This window comes from Danio rerio, chromosome 12 (genome assembly GCF_052040795.2).
Source record: "Danio rerio strain M-AB ecotype USA chromosome 12, GRCz13ab, whole genome shotgun sequence".
Classification (NCBI taxonomy): Eukaryota; Metazoa; Chordata; class Actinopteri; order Cypriniformes; family Danionidae; genus Danio; species Danio rerio.
In genome coordinates, this window is record NC_141032.1 from 19,715,116 (window position 1) to 19,737,500 (window position 22,385).

The window sequence follows — 22,385 nt, forward strand, 5'->3', positions numbered from 1 at the left end:
GAAAATGAACTTATTAATTTTTTTTAAGTGAGATGAAACTGCTCTAATCTGATTGAGTGATTTATGCTAAGCTAAAACAGGGTTCTGCAGGTTTCAGGAAGTTAAATTTAAGACTTTAAGAGATTTTTAGGACCATTATGAATCATACTGGGATAAACGCTTAGGAATGGCCCAGTTGGATGTTTTCTAATTTTCCTTATCAAAAAGCTTATTATAATTTAATACATTTAATAACATAATAATAATTTTTAAAAATTATATTTTAGATTGTTAGCGTTACTATTAGATATGCCCTCACACTGCCAATATCATGTGTTACCTGCATTCCATATATTGGACATATGCGAATGAATGCATTCCAATTCAGCAGAAAACCGAGAAGAGAAGTGTGTTATTTACCTCTGTGTAATCTAAGATTATTTACCGGTTATCATACACAAAAATGACTGCGCCAACATAGATATTTCTTAGAAAATATTTTAAATATTGTGTCAAAACAAGCAAGCTCTAGTTGTAAAAATGCTTTTTTCAACTTTCTTTAAAAAAAAAAAGAGCATGTTTTAAAAGTTTTGAAAACTATAATAAATTAAATGTATGCACAACAGTGTGTCCAGGTCCATGTCCACAGCAGTAAATACACAGACAACTTTTTAACAAATAAAATAATTAAACCATCATGATAAATACAGTTTAAAAATGATACAGTTAAAATAAATAAATAAATAAATAAATAAATAAATAAATAAATAAATAAAGTTTTAAGTTTTATTGAGATGGATTGTTGGTGATTGTATGGGTGTTAATGGCCAGATTGGGTCGCTATACATGAACAAAGGAAAATTAAGACCTGTTTTTAAAAAAAATTGAAGACCTACACAATATTTCAGTAAATTTAAGGCCTAAAATTCTGTTTTGGAGATTTAAGACATTAAAAAGTGTCTTAAAAGTGGTCCTGCCAGACCTGGAGATCACCTGAATGGGTCAAAAAAAAAAAAAAAAAAAGATAAAGCTGCGGTCACACTAGAGTTTGAGCATGCAAACTTCTATCATACACCGCTCCGAAAAGGGGCGGAATTAAACAAGATAATTAGACATTTAAAAAAGCAAGGGATTGGTCCAGGTTTTAAATTTCTGTCCAAAGAGGTCATGTTTTGATCCTCGATTGGTCTCACGCAGTCAAATGATGTGATTTCGCAGGTCAGATTCACCAAGCTTGAACTTTGCAACACAGCCAAACTTGTTGAACGAGCTTTCATTTCCGATCTGACGCATTCGTGTGCGTATGAACAGAAGTTTATTTGAAGTACAGTCCAGTGTGACCGTAGCTTAAGCTGTTGAACTCTAGCTGACTTGTTAATTGAGCCTATTTACAAAGAAAAAGTGCAGTGTTCGTTTAAGCACAGTGGTTATATGATGGCCTGTTGTATAAATATTTATTTGCATAATATTAAAAATGCTTGAACTAAAGTATGCGAGAGCCAGTGCCAATCCGCTGCTGTTACATGTACCCATCTGTCAGGTGTTATTTTCTCAAGTTCGAGTCGAGGATATGAATAATGAAAGGCTATTCTTCTGAAACTAGTCTATGGAGGGAAAACCCATTTAAGATGGCCACAAATGTTTTTCCCAATTCGCACCAGCCAACTACTCAAGTCAGTTTAGCCATCTTTAGGCTACAGAATAGATTTAAGATGCTTCATTTACTCTGCACAAGGATGAATGACCATGGTTTTGTCTTAAGTTTATTGGAATGGCTGCCCAATGCAAAGTACATCCAATGTTTTAGGAAATGATGTAAATCTCAAGTTTGTACAAAAGACAGAATGAAGTAAATGCATTTCATGTAAAATAATAAATATGTTTAGGTTGGTCCGTTAAAAAATGGCAAGATAATAAATATGCTCTTGTTCCTTCACATTGGATTCCTCAAGAGTTTCATGTTTATGCAATCAGCATAAAACGTTCACATTCGCACATCGTCCTTTACAGTAACTCATTCATTTGGGAACGTAACAGTAATGCCACATTTACATTAAGGCACACGGAAGTGTCAACATACATTTGACTTTCATTACACTCTCCTGATTGTTTTTCAATTCTTAAAAACAGTGTAAAGGAATTGTCTTTGTATAAAATGAGTGTAAGACAAGCATATCAATGTAAAACTTTAGACGAGGTAGGCGATAAATTGGTGCTATTACTCTCAGGCCTTGTTAGGTCTGCTTGATAAGAAGTTGTGCAGTTTGATCAATCAATGCTTGTAATACAGAGTAACCTAAAATATACTTCAGTTTTGTAATTTGCATGGCATAAATATAGAAATCATTTATCTAAAAGTGTGTGGTACATATTAGTCTAATAATGATTTTTTGATATCTTAGTACAATGTAAGATTGTAGTATATCATTCTTTTTGTGAAGCCATTTCTATGAATCCTACAGAAGTGGATATAGAGCTGTGCTGTTTGTGCGTGTGTACTGCAGAGTGTTCACTGGTCTTTCTTCAGAGAACTGTAATACTCCACCAGGACTTTCCATGCTTTGGGAGCCATGAAGCCATCGGGAGGGTTTTCTCCGCTGCGTGCAAGGCTCCGCATTTTGGTCCCGGAGATGAATTCAAATTCGCCATGTCTGTAAAACACAAAAGCAGTCGACTTGAGTTGCAGATCAATAGTCAGTATCTTGTGTTAGATCTGAGATTAATCAAATTTGTATATAGAATGGGTCAAAGTCAAAAGGGTAGTACAGGTTACTTTTTTTTTACTCTTCATATATTATAGCATGTCCTGTTTATTTTTGTCTTAATTAAAAATGTATTTCAGTGTAACAATTTTTATATTACCAAAGCATCTTGTCGGGTACAATTAAAGCTTGATGATATGTTTATATACTTTAAGGATCACAGCCTCAAAATATTATTTAAACCACTAGGTTAAACCCATTTGTCAGCAAGAAGTTAGATTAGGTTAGATTAGAACTCCTATCATACACCCAGTGCAATAAGGAGCAAATGTTTTGTGCAATTTGTTGTTATTTTGAGACTAGCGAAATACTAATTTCACATTTTGCACCACGTTGTGTAAATAGCAAATCCATTTGTGCTGCTTTATTGACTCACTGGTGTTCAGGTCAAAAAAAAGAAGTGTGTTAAGGCGCGTTGCTATTTTGAGGATTTGAAATAGACTGCGCCATTGACCTACTGAAAGCTAGTCTAAAGTCCAGCACAGTGCATGTTGGTTATGCGCCTATGCGTCCAAATGATTACACATTGCTTATTACACATAAGATGTACAGAAATAAACAAACATCTTTTTAAATAAAAAAAAATTAAAGGATTATTATTTTTTACATAAATATAAAAACCACTGCTTCCATGCCGCCTTTATCTCAGGGGGGCTTATTCAGTTTATTCATGACAGTTTGTTTTTTTATAATGTTATTAATAGTAGTAGTAGTAGTAGTAGTAGTATTTATTATATGCATATTTATATATTTTTTAATAAAAACAAGTTTAGATTTGTCCACCTGTCGGGTTTTGGACCATATGGGGCATAAGAATAGGATGTGTTTGGATACAAACACTTTTTTGACCACATTTAGTCATTATTGTTCATTTACTCATTATCTGAAAATTAGAACTGAATTTAGAAATAGTTTTGAAACAAATCTTTGTGCTTAACTAACAAAATTATAAATGTAGGCTAATGGATGTCTTCAGTGGAGTGCGTACAACATGGTTTCCTTATCCATGAAAGTAAAGGAGTAAAAAGTAAAGAGAAAGTAAAGAGGCCGAATAAAGCAGGCTTGTTCATTACCCTCGCGCTGCAGATTGTCTGTTTAACCGTTTTCTTGCTAGTGAAGCGTTCAGTTTTTACACTTACAAAGTTTGCCATGTAAATAGCAAATGCGCCATGGCGCGACACAACTGACTCTTAAAGGGAATGTGAGATTAGACTCTTGATTGGTTTAATGCACAAGCTCTGTTAGATCATGCACAGTGGTGCAGAGCGTTTTTATTTATTTATTTATTTGTCCCTAAAATAGCAAAATTGGAATCAGACAAGCCCTTAATGCTTTTGTGCCATGCGCTTAAGACTTTGCACCTATATCGTTAAAATAGAGCCCAAGATGTTTTTACTCAATTTACTTAAAAATATCTTCAAAGGATTGATAGTTCATCCAAAAATTAATTTATGTCCTTTATCTGGGTTTCATTCTCCTGCTGAACACAAAAGAAGGTAAACAAAAGAATATTGCAAAAAAACAAACAAACAAACAAAAAAAAAACATTGAGATGGTTAGATCACACTCTTCACGCCAGATAAATAAGATCTAGCCCCGGACGCCAGATCCTGTCAGAAAATGTCAGAATCCCAACAACAAGCCAGCAAAGCCTCCGAATACCCAAACCTGTTAACCAGTATTCAACTAAATAACAGTCAATATATGTTGACTAAGAAAGCTAGAGACGAGCAGAAGGAGACGAATGATGATGATAAAGAAAAAGGTTTATTGAATAATCTTAGTTGCGTATGAATTAATGCTCATACTTCACCTGACCAGGATAAATCCAACAAGTGTTATTATACCACAAGTGACAAAGGAAAATTACTGCTCACAACATTGTCCAGAGACAATACAGACTTTGAAATGAAGACATTCTCTTATCTCTTACTCTTGAAAACAAGTGTGGCTTGAATCCACCGTCATAAGATTATAACAATGTGTAAAAATGTAATAATAATAATAATAAAGCAATAATTATAGGAAAATAATAATAAAATATAAAGACATAATAAAAGACAAATAATAATCAAATCAAATTAATGATCAGTAAAATTATATAATTGACTAAAGATCATACGATTAAAAAAATAACTAAATGTAGAATAAATGAATATAAATAAATGAAAACACAAATGAACAAATGAAATGAACACAAATGAATAGTTGCTTTCTTGAAACAACACACACACATTTGTTACAAGGATTCTCAGATCCTTAGTTTGATTCTTCAGGATCCGTAGAACTTGTTTCCTATTATCATCCTACTATGTATGCTAATGGCTGTTTTTTTTTTTTTTTTTTTCCTCAATGTTCATCAGAATATCTTGTTTTGTGTTCAACAGAACGCAACAATCCAACAGTTTAGAACCACTTGGGTGTGAGGAAATTGTCAGTTTTGGGTTAATTATCCTTTTAAGAGAGAGAGCTAAAAGATCTTAATTTGTGCTCCCAAGATGAACACAGATCTCAGGACATTGGATTGATGTGAGTGTGAATAATTATTTTTATAATTAACAGAATTTTCTTTTTGGGTGAACTAACCCTTTAACAGAGCAAAAAGAGAAAGCCTCAGTTGATAAATATCTAAGTCAGGGTTAGGGTATGACGTTTTCCAAAAAAAATAAATAAATAAAATAATAATAATAATAATTTAAAGTACAAACCTTTCCTTGTCGTAGAAATCCATGGCCCTCTTAACTCTGTTGTAAGCAGCAACTCTGAAAGGAATAATCTCTAGAGAGGTGAGGCCTGGTGCCATGGTCAACACTTTTCCACCGTGTGTGGGCTCATACAGGTCCTGCTTTGTCTCCGGATGGGGCATACCTGCAGGATCTCGTCCTACAATGTAAAAGTTGGCCCCTGCGATCATCCTAGCCCGACAATGCCATTGTACCTGTAAGAGTCATTTTATCTAGTTCAGAATGGTGATTTGTACTACACCTAGGTATAACCAGTCAAGAGGTCTTTCCTATTCTGCAGCCTGGTGAGTGAGAACTGGAATTAACATGTAAACTAACAAATCAGACAATTACAGAGGTATTTAGCATTTATGTGCCGCCTCGATTACAGAATATGCATTGTAGACCTCATATAATGACTGACTGCAAAGCATTGTGTAGTCTGGCATATTCGGCACCCATAAAACATCACAAAAATCACTTAAAAGTCCTGTAAAGTGCTTTGAAATGTGCATTTTTTTATTCTACGTTGGACGTAATCTCAACTGAAAAATGTTGAAAGGGTGGGAGAAAGTGTGCCAATAGTGTTTTGTTTTATCATAGCATTGCCATAGAGAGTTTTTGGGCTTAAGCACATTAAAGTATCTTAAAGCGCAACGTAAAAGCGTTTTAAAGGAGGCGGGACATACTAAAGAGTATTTGATTGGTTAAGATTTGATGAGAACATGTAGTATGAGGTGATGTGAAAAAATTCACAATTTAGTGACAAACAGAAGTTACAAACTATTAGCTTTACATGTTTATATCAGTTTTAGATCTTCTAAACACAAATCGTATCACTGTTTTGGACATCCTTAAAACTTAACAGACTGAAATTAAAATAAAAATAATAAAAGAATTAAAATTTTCTAGGAACCTTAAACATCACAAAAATGTTGTTGTAGATAAAAATAGCATAATACTACACAGTGGCCATCGTAATCAACAATAAAAATTGCATAACATTATTCAGTTAGCTGTGTTGTGCAAGTTACTTCCAAACTAATACATTACAGATTACTTATTACTGTTATTTAAATGTAATACCCTACCTTACAATATTACTGTCTCAGAATTGTAATATGTTACATTACTCTTATATTACTTTTTAGTTACTTTCATCAAAATAACTACAGAATTAGAACTCAACATTATAAAATTCTATAATGTTCTATAATGAGCATTTTACATCTAGTAGAAAGTAATTTGATGTATCAGAATGACTGTGACCTCTCCAGGCTACTAACAATATAGTATATAATTGGAAATGTGAAGGCTCAAGACAATGCAAGAAAGGATGACAGCCAGAATCACAAATGATCTGTTAAAAGTATGGTAGAGGTAATGTGATTATCTGGCAATATCTGTGAATGGCTTGGCTATATTCATATTAAACACAACAGGCCGATATGTAAACTCCAATGCCATGACAAAATGCAGATTTTGTTTCTTTTCTTATTGTTGCCATTATTGTATTTACTTTACATTCAGTGGTTTACTACACAAAACCGTCATGCACAAAGTGAGCATGATGAACAGCTTTCTCAGTATAAAGTTTGTGCACCAATTTCCTGTTTGTGGACAACTGCTTGCGAGCTCTCACATACGCTGCAATAATGCACAATACGCAAACAAATTCTCACAATCTCTCAAATATGCACAGCTCACGCACAATTTTTTGCGTGCTCTCAGTACACTGCTCTCTCAGTGAGATTATATGCAGACTCACAATTTGTGTCTTGTGTTCCCTCTTCCTTTCAAGTTTTTTGATATGATTTATATTAGTACACTATTTATTAACAATAACCAAAATACTAAAATAGACTTATAATTTTTAATCTAATAAACCATAACATTTTTGGCTGTTATATGATGAGATATATCCAGTTTTAAACACCCTTTAAACACAAAACATTTCTTAAACATCCAAAAGGTGCACCATACTAATCAAATAAAAAACATTTAGACAAAAATAAAAACTAACGCAAGCAGAAATGTAACTAATAGAAACACTTGATAAGGTATTATAGCCTACTATACAATTCACTCTTCAAATAAATCTCATTATCAATCACATTTTTTTATGGCATCTAAAATAAAGTTAACTAGTGTCTGTTGTCTTCTACATTGTTGATGAGATTTTGGAAGACATTTTCCCTGTCATCCTCTTCATTTTGAGAAGAAGCTGTTCCACACTGCCCCTGAACACACATATTGTCAATAAGTACTTAATTTACTCTGTTGTGGTAATACTATAGTTGCTATGGTAACACAGCAAGTGTAATATAAACAACTGATCCAGTGCTGTAGTTTTTTTTTACAATATGGGGTAGATTGTACTACAATTCACCACACTTTACTGTAGTAAAACTACACTTTATATTTCATTTTGTGAGTTCACTATTCTTAATACGGCAGTATGCTTAAGCATTCATTGTAAATACTAGCCTAAAACATAGGCAGTATACCTTACTCTCAAAAACACTAGTATTTATTATAGAATTTATCCTAACCTGTATGTAAATAGTGTAGCAATATATAAACCATATAAACATTATTGGGATAACAATTAAATAGGAGGATCTCTGAAGAGCAACAGCACGGAAGGAAGAGGAAACACAAGGTACAGATTGTGAGTCTGCATCATCTGACGGAGCGAGAGCAGGTCGTTAGCACGTAAGCAGCCCAGCCAGTGTTGAGTGAACGCGAGGAGTTTTGTCCACAGAGGAAACCGGCACGTTCATATGCACTTACGTCCATCTCGCGAATGCACTGTCTTCTGCCATTTTCATCTATTTGCCGTTTTCCGCTGTGCGTACTGCAAACCGGGCTGAGCCAAATAGCCCCGGACCTTGAGCTCAGAAGCTGAAATCATTCCGCGTTCAAAGTAAAAAGGTCCCATAGCCAGAGGGAGATTAATGACAGCACGCGCATATATTCACTAGCCACGAACAGGAAATAGAACTGCGGTTTTTTAATTTGTTACTGTCTTGCGGGCGAAAAGTTTGTTGTAACGCACGCGTTACTGAACATGTACCAAGTAAAATATTACTGAAAATGTATTAGTAATGCCTTACACTACTGCGTTACAGGAAAATGTAATACATTACTTTTGTAACGCATTACTTCCAACACTGTCAGTTAGAAAGCTAGCTGACAGAAGACGGAAGCATAAAAAAGTGAAATGGATTTGGAAAGCAGAGATAGAGGATCTTTTTTTTTATTTGTGGCTACAGCACAAATGTTTATTTGTTTATTTGTCCGCCATGTTTATTCTCAATTCTCGAGAGATTTCGCGTGATCACATTCAGGACTGGTTGTGTTTGTGGTGTGTTGTTGTTGCAGCACATCACACATTAATGAGCAAAACTCTAGGATTTTTTTGTCATTATGTTTGGGGTCTCTTAACATTTTAAAACACAACAAGATCCTCTAGCTTGGTACCCATCTTAAATTGTTTCAGAATAGGTTGTTCTTGCATCAAGACACTGACCTCTGTTGGCCCAGCGTACATCATGGGTGAGGGGAAAATGGCCACGATGGTGTTTTCTGGATCCAGCACTCCTTCCTCCAGCACAGCAGCGTGTTGTCTCATGCGCCAGTCCAGCGGTACATCATCTTCTTTGGTCCAGCCACCCAGAGGATGCAACAGCAGCACAGGCTTCTTGTAGCCTCGATCCAGCAGACGACGCTTAGTGTCCTGCATCAGGAGCGCATGGCCGTTGTGCACAGGATTACGCAACTGGAATGCAAAAATGGCATCTGTGGGGGAAAATATTTATGTATTTATTAAAATGTATTTTTCCTGTGATGGCAAAACTTGCGCCATTGCTCCAGTCTTTAGCTTTACATGATTCTTACTGTCTAAAATGCTGGTGCAAAAGAAACATTTTATATCATTATCAAATTAAGAATGTTTACGGAATGGAACTTGATACTTTTGTTGAATTCTTTGATGAAAAGCACATCTGTTTAAAATAGAAACAATATAAATCTTTTTTTTTATTATTATTACACTTTTGATCAAAGTAATCCAGGATATTTTTATTTGAAGCACTGGCTATTTATTTTCATTTTTAAAAAGGGTGATTTTTTGGTCTCGTAATAGGCCATGAAATGTGTAAAAAAAGAAATAAAGAAAGAAAATGAACGGAAAGAAAGGAAGGAAGAAAAAGAAAGAAAGAGTAAGAAAGAAAAGGAAGGAAAGAAAGAAAAATAAAATAAAAGAAAGAAGGAATGAAGGAAAGAAAGAAAAAGAAAGAAAGGTTTTACCTGCTCTCATTTCCTTAAATTTCTGCCTTAGCTGCTGTGGAGTAAGACGGTACTGGTCAAGACCATCGTTCCACTTAATTCTCTCCAACACTTCCAATTCTCCGCCGGCCAGCCAATCCCCACTCTCCATCACCATCTGAACAGAGAACAAAACGTTTTGTAGTTTTTTTTTTAGCCTGGTTATTTATGTAATTTTAAAGAGCCCCTATTCTGGTTTTGGGGTCTCTACAACAGACTGAAATGCATCCAAGGTCAAAACACTTTCATTGTCTTATAATATGCATTTATATTTAATCTAATTATCCTAAACGACTCCCATATGATTTTGTTGAGCGATTCATTTGTTCCCAAACCCCTCCTTAGCGTGATGCTAATCTGCACTGATTGGTCCGATGACTCAGTCTGTTGCGATTGCAATCAGCGTGAGACCGAGAAAAATGCCCACTACGGCTTATCAACATTGTTGAAGTAGTCAGAGTGCAGAGTGTATGTGTGAGCCCAATGCAGGAGTAGATTAAAGCAATGCAGTTAAACACCAGTTTATTGCTCTATTCTTAACCATGACACACATTCAGTATTAATCCACACAGTGGCAAAAGCTGAACTATTTTGAAACTTGACCACTTTACGTGTGTAGAAACAGCTGACGGTGGCCTCAGCAACAAAGGCAAAGGATCGCGAGGTCACAAATGCGTTTAAATCCATAAACAAAGCAGCACGCGTCGCTTTTTTAACGTGGTGTTAGATGCGATATAAGAATATAAAGAGTTAACCAGATACAGTACAAATAACAAAACACAATTAAATACATCCTTTGCAAGCTAAAAAAAACAAGGAGGCAACCATTTTAATTAACCTTAAGTTACTTGCACTTGGAAGGAACTGATCCATGAACTGCGCACTGTAAAGTTCCTGTCAAGCTCTTACAAAGTGCCATATATCAAAAGTCTTTTCTGATCCTTTGTTTAACAAACAGCCAATGAATCCCCCGTTGTAAGCATGCAGATTGCTGAAGCTCATCAGAAAATTGACAGGAACACAGCACAAGGCTGGGGCTATAATGCTGAGTTTTTTTTTTTGCAAAAATATATTTCAACCACTGACTCTTCACAACCTCATCTTTGGATAGGGAAAATAACATCAACTTTTCCTCACACTTCAGAGCACAGCGTCTTCTCGACTTAAATCAACCGGGATCTGCGACAGTGTTTGTCTCTCTTTTTTTGCTACAGAGTTTGTGGGCGGGGTTTGCGTGCAACAAATGGGCAAGGCTTAAGTTCTGTATTGGCATCACTTAGACAAAGCTAAATATTTGTTACCTCGACGATTCATTTAAACCACTCTGAGTCGACTCTTTTATGGATGAATCAAGAGTTTTAAACATGGTGCACTGTCAGATTTAAGCCTCAGCTGGATATTTCACTTCACTCATAGCTGTGTTACATACTGCATGGAGGTCATTTTCAAAAACCCATAATAGGGGCTCTTTAACACATAAGCATTGCAAAAGCAAAGACACACAGATGTGCCCTCTCACCTTGATGTATGGATGTTTGGGGCATGTTGTCCCCCATTGCCTGGCACATCGCTCCTCCTTCCGATGTTCATAAAACTCAGGGTTGCGCATGATTGCCACTTTTTGACCATTGAATTCCAGGACAAAAGCAGCACAACCATCTAGCCTTTCCTTGTCCTCTTTGCATACGGGAAGCACAATTGGAACAGACATGTTGATGATCCCTCCTAAACAGAAAATATTAATACACTTAGTCATGTGGAAGATGCTTATGTCCAAAAAGACTTTCAATTGAGGAGAGGCAGTACATACTAGAAGTGCCAATTATACAAAGCAATTATTACTAATATTACTTCTATTATTATTAGTAGTAGTAGTAGTAATAGTAGTATTTCATGTTATGATATATATTTATTACAGCTGTGTCCACAAAATACATTCAAAAGTAAATTAGTAAATTATATTATTTTTAATTTGTAACAGTACATTTATTTTTGTTCATCACATTTTCCTGATTTAAATGTATATATTTATTAGATTAAAAAAATACAAAAAAAGTTACACCTATAGAATATATATTTTAATTAATATATATATTATATATACACGTCCTAATTTATAGCATTTAATGTTAGATTTAGAAAAATATATCTTTCTCTTAAATTTTCGTGCATTTTTGCATTACTAGCTCTCCTGTGATACAGTAGTTTATGTGCTGTCATCAAGGCAAATATATATATAAAACTATATTAAAACTATGTTACAATTGTGTCGGAAAAAAAAAAACATGAGCAAAAATACAAAAGCACTTGGGAAATATTTGAATTTCTTCTTCTGTACCTTTAAAATGTTTTTGTGAATAGTAAGTTAAACAGAAAAAAAACTATTTGAAATATTTGAAATATGAATATGAATTTGATCAATTTAATAAGTCTCAAACTCATTTGCTAGAGGGCCACAACCCTGATTTAGCTCAGACTCGCCTTCACGGTAGTTGCTAAATAACCTGAAGAACTTGATTAACTGGTTTAGGTGTGAGTAGTGAAAACTTGTATGAGGAAATGGCCCTAAAGGAAGCAGTTTTGATAGCACTAATTTAATTTATTCTTGCAAAATTAAAATATTTATATTGTTTTTCTCATTTATACTGATGTTAAAAAAAATAAAAATAAATAAAACACAGAAATGCTACAACAAGTCATTGTAAATGTAATAGCAAAGAGTCTCCTTATTTCTTTTCTCTCTGCTACCTGTGAAATATACAGATGACACTATAAAAACCTCAGGACAGTCACTCACACACAACCCTTATCAGGTGTCACACACTGATTTACCAAAGCAGAATGAACAGCCATTTATTCTGGCACATGTTTTAAAAGGCGGATGCATTTCCAGCCACAATGTACCATTGAGAGTACACCAACTTGTAAACACCCCAAAGTTGGGAAACACCCAAACACTCTCTCATTAATTTACAAATACACACACAACAGCCAATTCAGTTCATCTAATTGACCTATAGCAGATGTATTTGGACTTTGAGGGAAACGAGAGCCGGTGTTCTGACATTTTATCCTACCTATCAGATCATGCTACCAACACCGTATTTGAATAGTTCTGAGGTTGGAGTTAAAGATTAGGTAAGTTGGGGCGATATTACAGCTTCATCCAAATTAAAATTTACACTGGTAGCAAAATCTGATGGGTACCACATTGCATCATCAAAATGTGCTTTTTGAATGGGAGGTAGGACAATTCAACAGAACACTGGCCGGGTCTCAAACCAGTGACCCGTTTTAAACTAGAATGGCCATAGTGTATGAGTGTCGAAGTGAATGAATGTGTTTGGGTGTTTCCCAATACTGGGTTGTGACTGGAAGAGCATCCGATGCGTAAAACATATATTGGAATAGTTGGGGGTTCATTCTGATAATAGATACTAAGCTGAAGAAAATAATTGAATGAATGAATGGTTTAATTGTTTTGAAGCTTTTAAAGCTTAGTTTCTCCAGCACTGTCACTTCTTCCATGTTTGTTTGACTACATTTTTCAGTGATAATGACAGCTGCAATGTCAAGAAATGGCACATGATTATGTGCTTGTTAGCAGCACAGACATGCTCACAGACATGTAGAAAGAACCAAAAGTCCCATACTGAAATGGTTCAAAGGTAATATGTAAACCTTTACTACCCTAATTGATCACACCATTAGGGGACCGCCATCCTGGGAGGCACAAAAATACTGTCTCCCACTGACTGCCAAGTCATGGGTTGAGTGATTTCTTCTTTTATTGTCAAAAAGCTGGATAACTGTTGTGCAATAACATACAGCATTTCTAAATGACGAGGAGACATGCCTGGGCTGTGCTTCTACAGAAATTCCTTCATAGAAAGAACAGCCAAAAAGGAGAATTTTATGGATTTTTGCCAAATAAAGGCATCATTGACACCTATACCTGTCAGTACTTTTGATAATAATAATCATTTTTATTTGTATAACACTTTTCCTACATACATGCAACTCAAAACGCTTCACAAACAACAAACAAGCATTAAAACAAACCAAATTAAATGTATAGACAAATAAAGCAAAATAAACAACAAATATATACTCAGATAAATACATACATGTACACGCATATATGCATACATCTACACAATCACGCACACAATAGTCCTCACATATGCATGCACACACCGTACATACATAACTACACAATATACACAAAATACATACACTCCACAAACCATTATATTCATACGCATTACGCAATTTTAAAAAGGTGCGCTTTTTAAAAACATGAATGCCTGGGGATTCTTTCACTTCATTTGGGAGACAATTCCAAATTTTTGGAGCATGGTGACTAAAAGAAGTGCCACTAGATCGCATCAGATCTACACAGTGAAATTGTAAAAGTCCAGTGCTAGAAGAGAGTAGCAAACGGTTTGGATTATATTTCGCTAAACAGTCAGAAATGTAAGAAGGTGTCATGTTGTGTAGTGCCTTATAAACTAATAAAATAATCTTAAAATCTATCCTTTGGTGCACTGGTAACCAGTGTAATTCCTTTAATGCTTGTGTGATATGATCTCGTTTCTTCAATTTCATTAAAACTCTGGCTGCTGCATTTTTTTGCAACATTATGCTTTCTATACAGCTTCTATTCTAATTTGCAGGTTAGGTGCAATTATGTATAAACTGAAATGTAAATTCAAAGTACAAATAGCAAAACTGAATAGATTTTCCCTACAAGCAAATAATAATCTGAGAAAAAGAAACGAACATCTATTATAATAGCAGACATTTTCATGCTAAAACACCATCAACAATGACTAAATCCAAAGGAATGTCCAAAAGACTATGTAAACATTGCCGAACTGGAGCTCTGACAGGGACATGATAGTTTTAAATTACTAAAAAAAGAGCTGCGTGTGCAAACTTGGATTGCAAGTGCCCAAAATGTACAGCTTGTGATCATATCTCTGTTTTGTTCTGTTGATATGTCATCCAAACATACGTAGCTTGAAACAGAGAGAACAGAGCTGCCATAATGGCCCATTGTTTTTTTGCCTGCCAGGTCTTCGCACAGGTCACATGACTGAAAACATTCAATAGGCCAACAATAATATCTGGAAATGTTTACCATCAAGCAAAGTTCCAAAATGCAAGACTTGAAGGAACTCCCTCTCCCTCATGAATCCCCTCAGCGGAGTCGCCCATCCTTCAGCCAGAACCTGCACCCACTGCAAATCCAGCTACAGGACCAGAGAGGAACACCAAACACATCTTCAGTTTTATTTATGACAAAACAACCAGTTTGTCACAAAATATGACTCACAAAAGTTAATTTGTCTCTAAAATAATTATTTTGACGGCTCTCGCAAATGTAAATTATGGAAGAGATTTCCATTTCCAAACAGCAGGTTACAGTGAAACGCTCTCAGTTAACTGAACTGTGAGGAAATGCCTGTGGTGCAACACGCAGAGCGGTTGTTCCTCACAGCAGCAGGGCATGTGTGTGCTCATGAAGGGTTGCATTACCTCAGTGATGGTTACGGTGGGGAGTATATTGGCATCGCTCAGCACCAAGTCCAGCTTGTTTTCGGGAACAAAGAGTTCATTCACTTCCTCTGTCACACCAGTTGGTACAATATCCTGTGATAACGAATCACTTGGTCAGTGAGGTTTTAACATCTCTCAACTGAAAACGAACCGTCTGTCAGTTGGCACAAAAAAACAAGGAACAACTGACAAAACACAAAGATACATTTGATGAGCAGAAATGACTGACCCACCTGTTCCTTCAAGAGATCTACCACCTGGTGAATGCAGTCATTGACTGTGAGCTCTCCGGTTTTCAGCACCAGCTCAGGGGCTTCGGGTTTCTCATAGTCAGAGTCAATTCCTGTAAAACCTACATCATACAAATATAAAGTTAAAGCATGTCATACTTTGTCTGATTAACTGCTAGAAAATAGTGTGTAAAATCGCTGCAGACAACTTTCATCAAGTTTCCTAAATGTAAACTACAAAAACCTGAATATGCTAAAACTTTGACATCATGTGCATGCGTACACAGGGTCAACAACAAGGACTGCCTGATGGCCCAGGGCCAGTGTGAGGGACGCTTGGGGCAGTAGACAGGATCATTACTGGCTCGACTGGTACAGCGCTGCCTTGTCACTAAAGTTTCATTTGCCTGCAACTATTTGTCAATTGCGTGCATTTTAAGTTTGGGCTTTTAAGTCTTTAAATGCAACCTTCTTTATGATGCTGGAAAAACCATATTGCTTCTCGGTTTCTCTTATCTGATTTGATGTTTTGAACATGCGATTTATTTTGTAACCTGGTAACAAACAGTTCAGTGAAGTGACGGCAACATCAAATTATAATATAAAAGAAATTATATGTTTCTTACGTCTTGGAAGCAGACATTTACGTGGGTACAACACAACGAAAAAAATAAGTGATATTTTGCACAATTTGCTGTCAGTATGGCAAGTCAGCCACTTTTTGTTAAATAATTTCAAACTGCAATAAAATACCTGCACATTTTGCTCTTTTTGTTTACGTAAGACTTTGAATTTTGCTCATTATACATTTGCTAACATTTTTAAAATACTTAAATTCTAGATTCACAGACATTATTTTTGACACATGGTTTAAAATATGTGGCTAAAAATAGCTATTAACTTCTCTCTTTTTTTTTTTGGTGAGGCCAAAAAAATCTGAATCACTGGCCCGATTGGACCAGTAGAAAAGATCCTTAGCGTTGATCCTTGGTATAACATACTCATTGTCTAGGTATGAACGAGCAGTTTACAACAAATGTGCTCCTATTATACAGGTGCTTCTCAATCAGCTCCTTGTTCAGTAGTCAGGGCACTGGTCAGGGAGTCAGCCATTTTAAGGGCTGTCTTAGAGCACAAAATTCTTCAAATGCACTGAAATCTTTGCTCACTTAAAACCCCAACAATTAACAATGAAAAGCATTGATGATCTTTTTTTTTTTAGAAAGAAAGAAACCGTTATGCATTTAATATACTACATCATAAATAAACATGGTTGGACAGGAACATTCTAGGAAACATTATTATTATTATTATTATTATTATAACATACATTATTTTTGTATACTTTATTTTTATTTCTTTTTAAGGAAGGAAGGAAAAAGAAGAAGAGAAAAAGAAAAAATATAATAACATTGAAACTTAAATGAACAGCAGACTGTGGTCACACAGTTGAAGTCAGAATTGTTAGCCCCCCTTTAATTTTTTTTTTTTTTTTTTAAATATTTCCCAAATTATGTTTAACAGAGCAAGGAACTTTTCACAGTATGTCTGATAATATTTTTTGTTCTCAAGAAAGTCTTATTTGTTTTATTTCGGGTAGATTAATTTTTTTTTTTTAAATTTTAAAAAACATTTTTAGGTGAAAATTATTAGCCCCTTTAAGTTATATATTTTTCCATAGTCTAAAGAACAAACCATCATTATACAATAACTTGCCTAATTACCCTAATCTGCGTAGCTAACCTAATTAACCTAGTTGAGCCTTTAAATGTCACTTTAAGTTGTATAGAAGTGTCTTGAAAAAAATCTAGTCAAATATTATTTAATATTATTTGTCATCATGGTAAAGATAAAATAAATCAGTTATTATAAATGAGTTATTAAAACTATTATGTTTGGAGGTGTGTTGAAAAAAATCTTCTCTCCATTAAACAGAAAATGGGGGGGAAAAATAAACAGGGGCGCTACTAATTCAGGGGGGCTAATAATTCTGACTTCAACTGTATAGTCAAATGTATGCATAAAAATTATATATTTTCTTAACAACAAAATTGTGGCTCGTGAAAATGGCGATAGGCTAGTAATGTTGATAAATTACTAGCTACAGTGGCTGGTTATCAAAAAAGTTAATGTCAAGTCCTGCATATAAAGATCAGTTTAAAAATTGTAACGTCATAAGCACAATCCATTTCTCCTAATATTGCAACTATTTGTCCAGTTGTAATTTTAATAAAAAAAAAACTTTTCTTAAAAGTCACCCTCTCTATAATTTGAACATTAGATATAATAATAAACCATTCAAATTTTGTAGGGGGTCGAGTTACAGTTTTCTTGCTGGTTGTTAAAAGTAGTTTTAATAAAATCTTTTGCGTGGAGTTGCTGAAGTTTGCCCTGCACACCTGCGATTTTTTTAGGAACTTCTTTGGTTTGGTGCGTCAATCTTGTCAATGTTATAATTCAAAAAAGGGTAATGATTCGCACTCAAGTAATTGCTTCATACTGTTTTTAATTTTTCTTTCTCTTACATTCTACGGGTGAAAAAAAAACAGACGTGCACAATGCCTTCCTCAGTGTGTGACAAAATGTAAGAGAAAAAAAAATAAAAACAGTACGAAGCAATTACTTGAGTGTGAATCATTACCTTTTTTTGAATAATAAAATCTTTTACCATTAAGTTGGATGCTATATAGCCCCATGTGCATTGTTGAAAAATAAGTCCGTTCATCAACAAAAATACAAAACATTAATAAATAATTAAATGAAAAAATGTTGCTGGTATACGAAAAAAAATCAAATTATATACGTTAATATGTTTTCATTCATAAATTACAATGTACAACAAAACATTTGTTATTTGAAGGAACTTTTGAGAACAACAAAATCTTCTGTAAATTAAACTTTTTTTAAATGTGAAGGAAAAAAGGTTTCCATTTTTGGTGCTTTATTGTCACGTAAACATACGCTTAGAGCATTTGGGCAAATACTAATTACCAACAGCTCAATTTTTTTCATTTGTATTTGATCTTTAAATTACATTGGATTACTTTATAATTGCTTTGTCTAATATTCATCATATGTTATTTCTAGTCAAATTAAATAATGTGGGAAATCTACAAGCAAAGTCTTAACAGATTGATACCTTTAATCTCTCCAGCACGGGCCTTTTTATAAAGTCCTTTGACATCTCTGCTCTCACACACCTCCAGTGGAGCATTTACAAACACTTCAAAAAACGGCAGACCTGCACTCTCATGGATCTTCCTGGCTTCTTTTCGATCCTATCGTCAGGACATAAAAAAAAAATGTACTCTCATATTTCATCCTGATTCAGAAATTCTCTGGAAATGTCATGTCACTGAATATTACTATACCTTGGTAAATGGAGAAATAAAACTAGTGATGCAAACCAGTCCAGCATCAGCAAACAATTTGGCAACCTCAGCAATTCGTCTGATGTTCTCTTCTCTGTCCGTAGACGTGAAGCCCAGGTTCTTGTTTAAGCCATGTCGAATATTGTCACCATCGAGCGAGTAGCAAGGAATGGCATGGGAGACTAGATATTCTTCCAGAGCAAATCCAATTGTAGTCTTTCCAGCACCAGAAAGCCCTATAGAACACAGAAATATTTGAAACTACACTAAAGAAAACTAAATTACGATGAATTCACTTTTATTGTATAAAATGAGATGCCATATCTAACCGTCTACATATAAATATGAAAGGTTCAGATGCAAAAACCTCTAAATGCCACCTGAAATTTTTCTCAGCCTCCTATGTTTTTGTTCAGTTACTTCACTTTAAAGGCAATAAGATGAACTTGTTTGTCACTATAAAAGTAAAGTTACTGAGCCAACACACAAGAATCGGAGACGAATGCAAATTTTTTAAGAAACTATCAAATGGTTTCTAGAGATTTTTGCATCTGGCCTTTTCATATATTGTCAAGCAACTGCTGCTCTTTTCCACAGAACAATGCAAGTTATTCTAGTCTAAACACCGAGATTGAGTAATCGATGACAGATTTTTTTCATCCTTGCTTCAAAAAAAAAAAAAAAAAAAAAAAACTCACCCGTCAGCCAGACAGTACAGCCACGAAATCCCCCTCTAGTCCCAACTACCTGGCCACGTTTGCTTCTACTCACATGGTGAGCCTGGTACACAACATTGGTGGCCCTCTGCAGGTCCTACAAACCAGAAAAATAAACACAAAAATAGTCAGTCTTTACTGATAATGACTGACAGTGTTTCTTCTTCTGTTCTTCTGGAACAACTCCAACAGTTTTTGATAATCCACCAACAAACTCTTTATTACTCAAATCTTGTTATCATTCGCCTTCATTCATTACAAATGTTTTCGTCATACAATGGAAGTCATTGAACATCAAAGATATGGTTACCAGCATTTCTCAAAATATCTTCTTTTATGTTCTTTAGAATAAAATAAATGCATACATATTTTGATTGAGTAAATGATGACAAAATGTTTATTTCTGAGTAAATCGGTCCTTTCTTTTATTTTTACCATAAAAGGCCATTTGTCTGATGATTAGGGTATGTTGCAAAAGGAAACAAATACGCTTTTTTCTTTTTTTTTTTGAAGAAATAGAAGAACAGTGTAATCCTGTGGATTATATTTCCATCTATTTGACTGGGTCATCAGGATTTGAAGGGAGCAACTTTTGAAAGAGAAATAAAGAAACAAAAAAGGCCATTCATGCAGTCCCATGGAGAGCTGGATCAGTGCCATGTCCCTCTCTCTCTCTCTCTCTCTCTCTCTCTCTCTCTCTCTCTCTCTCTCTCTCTCTCTCTTCACCCAGGCTCCTTGGATACACAAGAAATCCCAGTTTGATGCTAGTAACCCTGGAGGTTGTTAGTTTGTTACTTCACTTTAGAACACAGTGTCCCTATATGTTAAATTTGGCTTCATAAGCAACCAAGTAACAAACTGCATTATAATTACTTTATTTTGAATTTATGTCATAGATATATTCATTCATTAATTTTGATTCTGATAAAAGGTGTTTGGAAAATCTATGTCACTTGTAGGCAGGGGCCGGTATAAGATTCTATGATAACCTTAAATAAACATATCACGTTTTGACAGTATTGATTACTGCTCTAAAATATCTTCTTTTTAAATGTCTGGATGAACTGCTTTTTCCCCCATTTGAAAATAATATATTTTAATATTTTGAGAAACTTTTATTATATTTTGGGACAGTAAACATCTCAGGCTGAATAAATCAAATGAATCATTGACTTCTGCGGTCTTTGTTTCTAAAACACAAGATTTCATTACAATTTAAAACGGCATCGTTGGATATCTTTTCTGTTGGAGATACTGTTGTCATAAAAAAAATAAAATAAAAAAATATTACCTATACGGTAGAAATGGTATGGCAGAAAATTTAAACTTTAAAACCTTGACTTTTTCCAAACCGCGGTATACCTTGAAAATGGGTATCGTCCCATGCCTAGTCACTTGAATGTAAATAAACTTTGAAAAATAACAGAAAACACACAATTTGTAAATACCTTTAAATCACATTACTGACAAGTAATGCCTCATATTGCCCAACATTTCCTCATATTATTTTCTATTCATATACACATACTAAATATAATTAATAATATGTAGGTGTTTTTTTTTATATTATTGTCATGAAAAATATGATTTTGAAGCATAACCCCCTGTAAAAGTTAACTTTAGAAAAAAATGTTTCAATATGTGAAATGTGACTTTATATGTAACTGAGTGACAAAAATGCATTAACCTTATAGTATTTGTGTATTTATGTCGTAGAAAACAAACAACAAAATACAAAAGTAAAACAAGTCCCATCAAATCTAGACAAGGTGAAGTGATGTAAATGTTAAACCTGAATCATAACATCCTGCCACATCACCACAAGTGAAGCACTTTAAATACCCGTTTAGCCAAAAACAAACTCTTGCTTCATGTGGAGAAGCTGTCACTCCGTGTTTATTCAGCATTTCTGTAACGTTACACTTTTCGGATAAGAAACTCACATTTGTGTGGATTTAAGAGTTTCGAAATGAACTGTTGTTTATTAAACGTCTACCACAGCACACTTCAAGCTAACTCTAGTAGATAAAACAACTTTCATGATTTTAATTCAGGTGACATTCATAGATTCCGTGAAACCTTTAATAGTCCATTGAGAGAGAAAAAAAAACAAAAGAAAATTCAGCACACGTACCGTTCTCTGCTTCTTCATCCCAGACATGATGGCACGATACGAAAAAGTCAGCCGAGGCTTTCAAAAATGTAACCCTAAGGGACCAAGACACAGTTAATGAAGTGAAGCTAGTGAAAGCCAGGATATATTGGACACGTAGCACTCAGGGCTCTTCCTGAAATCCACCCACCACTGACTAGTGTGCTCTGCTCACGTCACAATCACGACTGCATACTGACTCCACTGGTTCTCTCATTCTACGATGTATCTCACACAATAAACCGAGAACAGCAAACCAGAAGCATTAACGATACAGAGTACTTAAAAGCTATTTAACAACATAACTGAATTATCGTTTCAACTCTCGTGTCTTTTTGTTTACATGACACAAGGGGGTTTGGTATCCAGAGACCACCCACCCAGAGCCATCCCACACCGACAAACTTAAACGTGAAAAAGTGTTTCAAACATGCTTCAACTATTGTCATTTAATAAAACTACTTTATTAAAAATTATTTGATAAGTAAAAGTATTTGATGAAACCTGAAATACCACAGCTAGGCTACACTCTTTAAAATCTGTTTACTGTTTACTTTTAAC

At 34.7% G+C, this 22,385-nt stretch overlaps 1 protein-coding gene across 1 annotated transcript; it reads right to left on the minus strand.

The window, feature by feature from the left end:
• Window positions 1-1,729: 1,729 nt before the first annotated feature.
• On the minus strand, window positions 1,730-21,904 carry papss2b (3'-phosphoadenosine 5'-phosphosulfate synthase 2b). Its single transcript, NM_212562.1, is given in 12 exon segments — window positions 1,730-2,630; window positions 5,450-5,679; window positions 8,997-9,265; window positions 9,776-9,911; window positions 11,313-11,518; window positions 14,937-15,048; window positions 15,335-15,448; window positions 15,589-15,707; window positions 18,725-18,863; window positions 18,957-19,192; window positions 19,655-19,769; window positions 21,807-21,904. Coding segments are annotated over 12 exon segments (1,845 nt in total). The 5' UTR covers window positions 21,834-21,904; the 3' UTR covers window positions 1,730-2,488.
• Window positions 21,905-22,385: the final 481 nt, after the last annotated feature.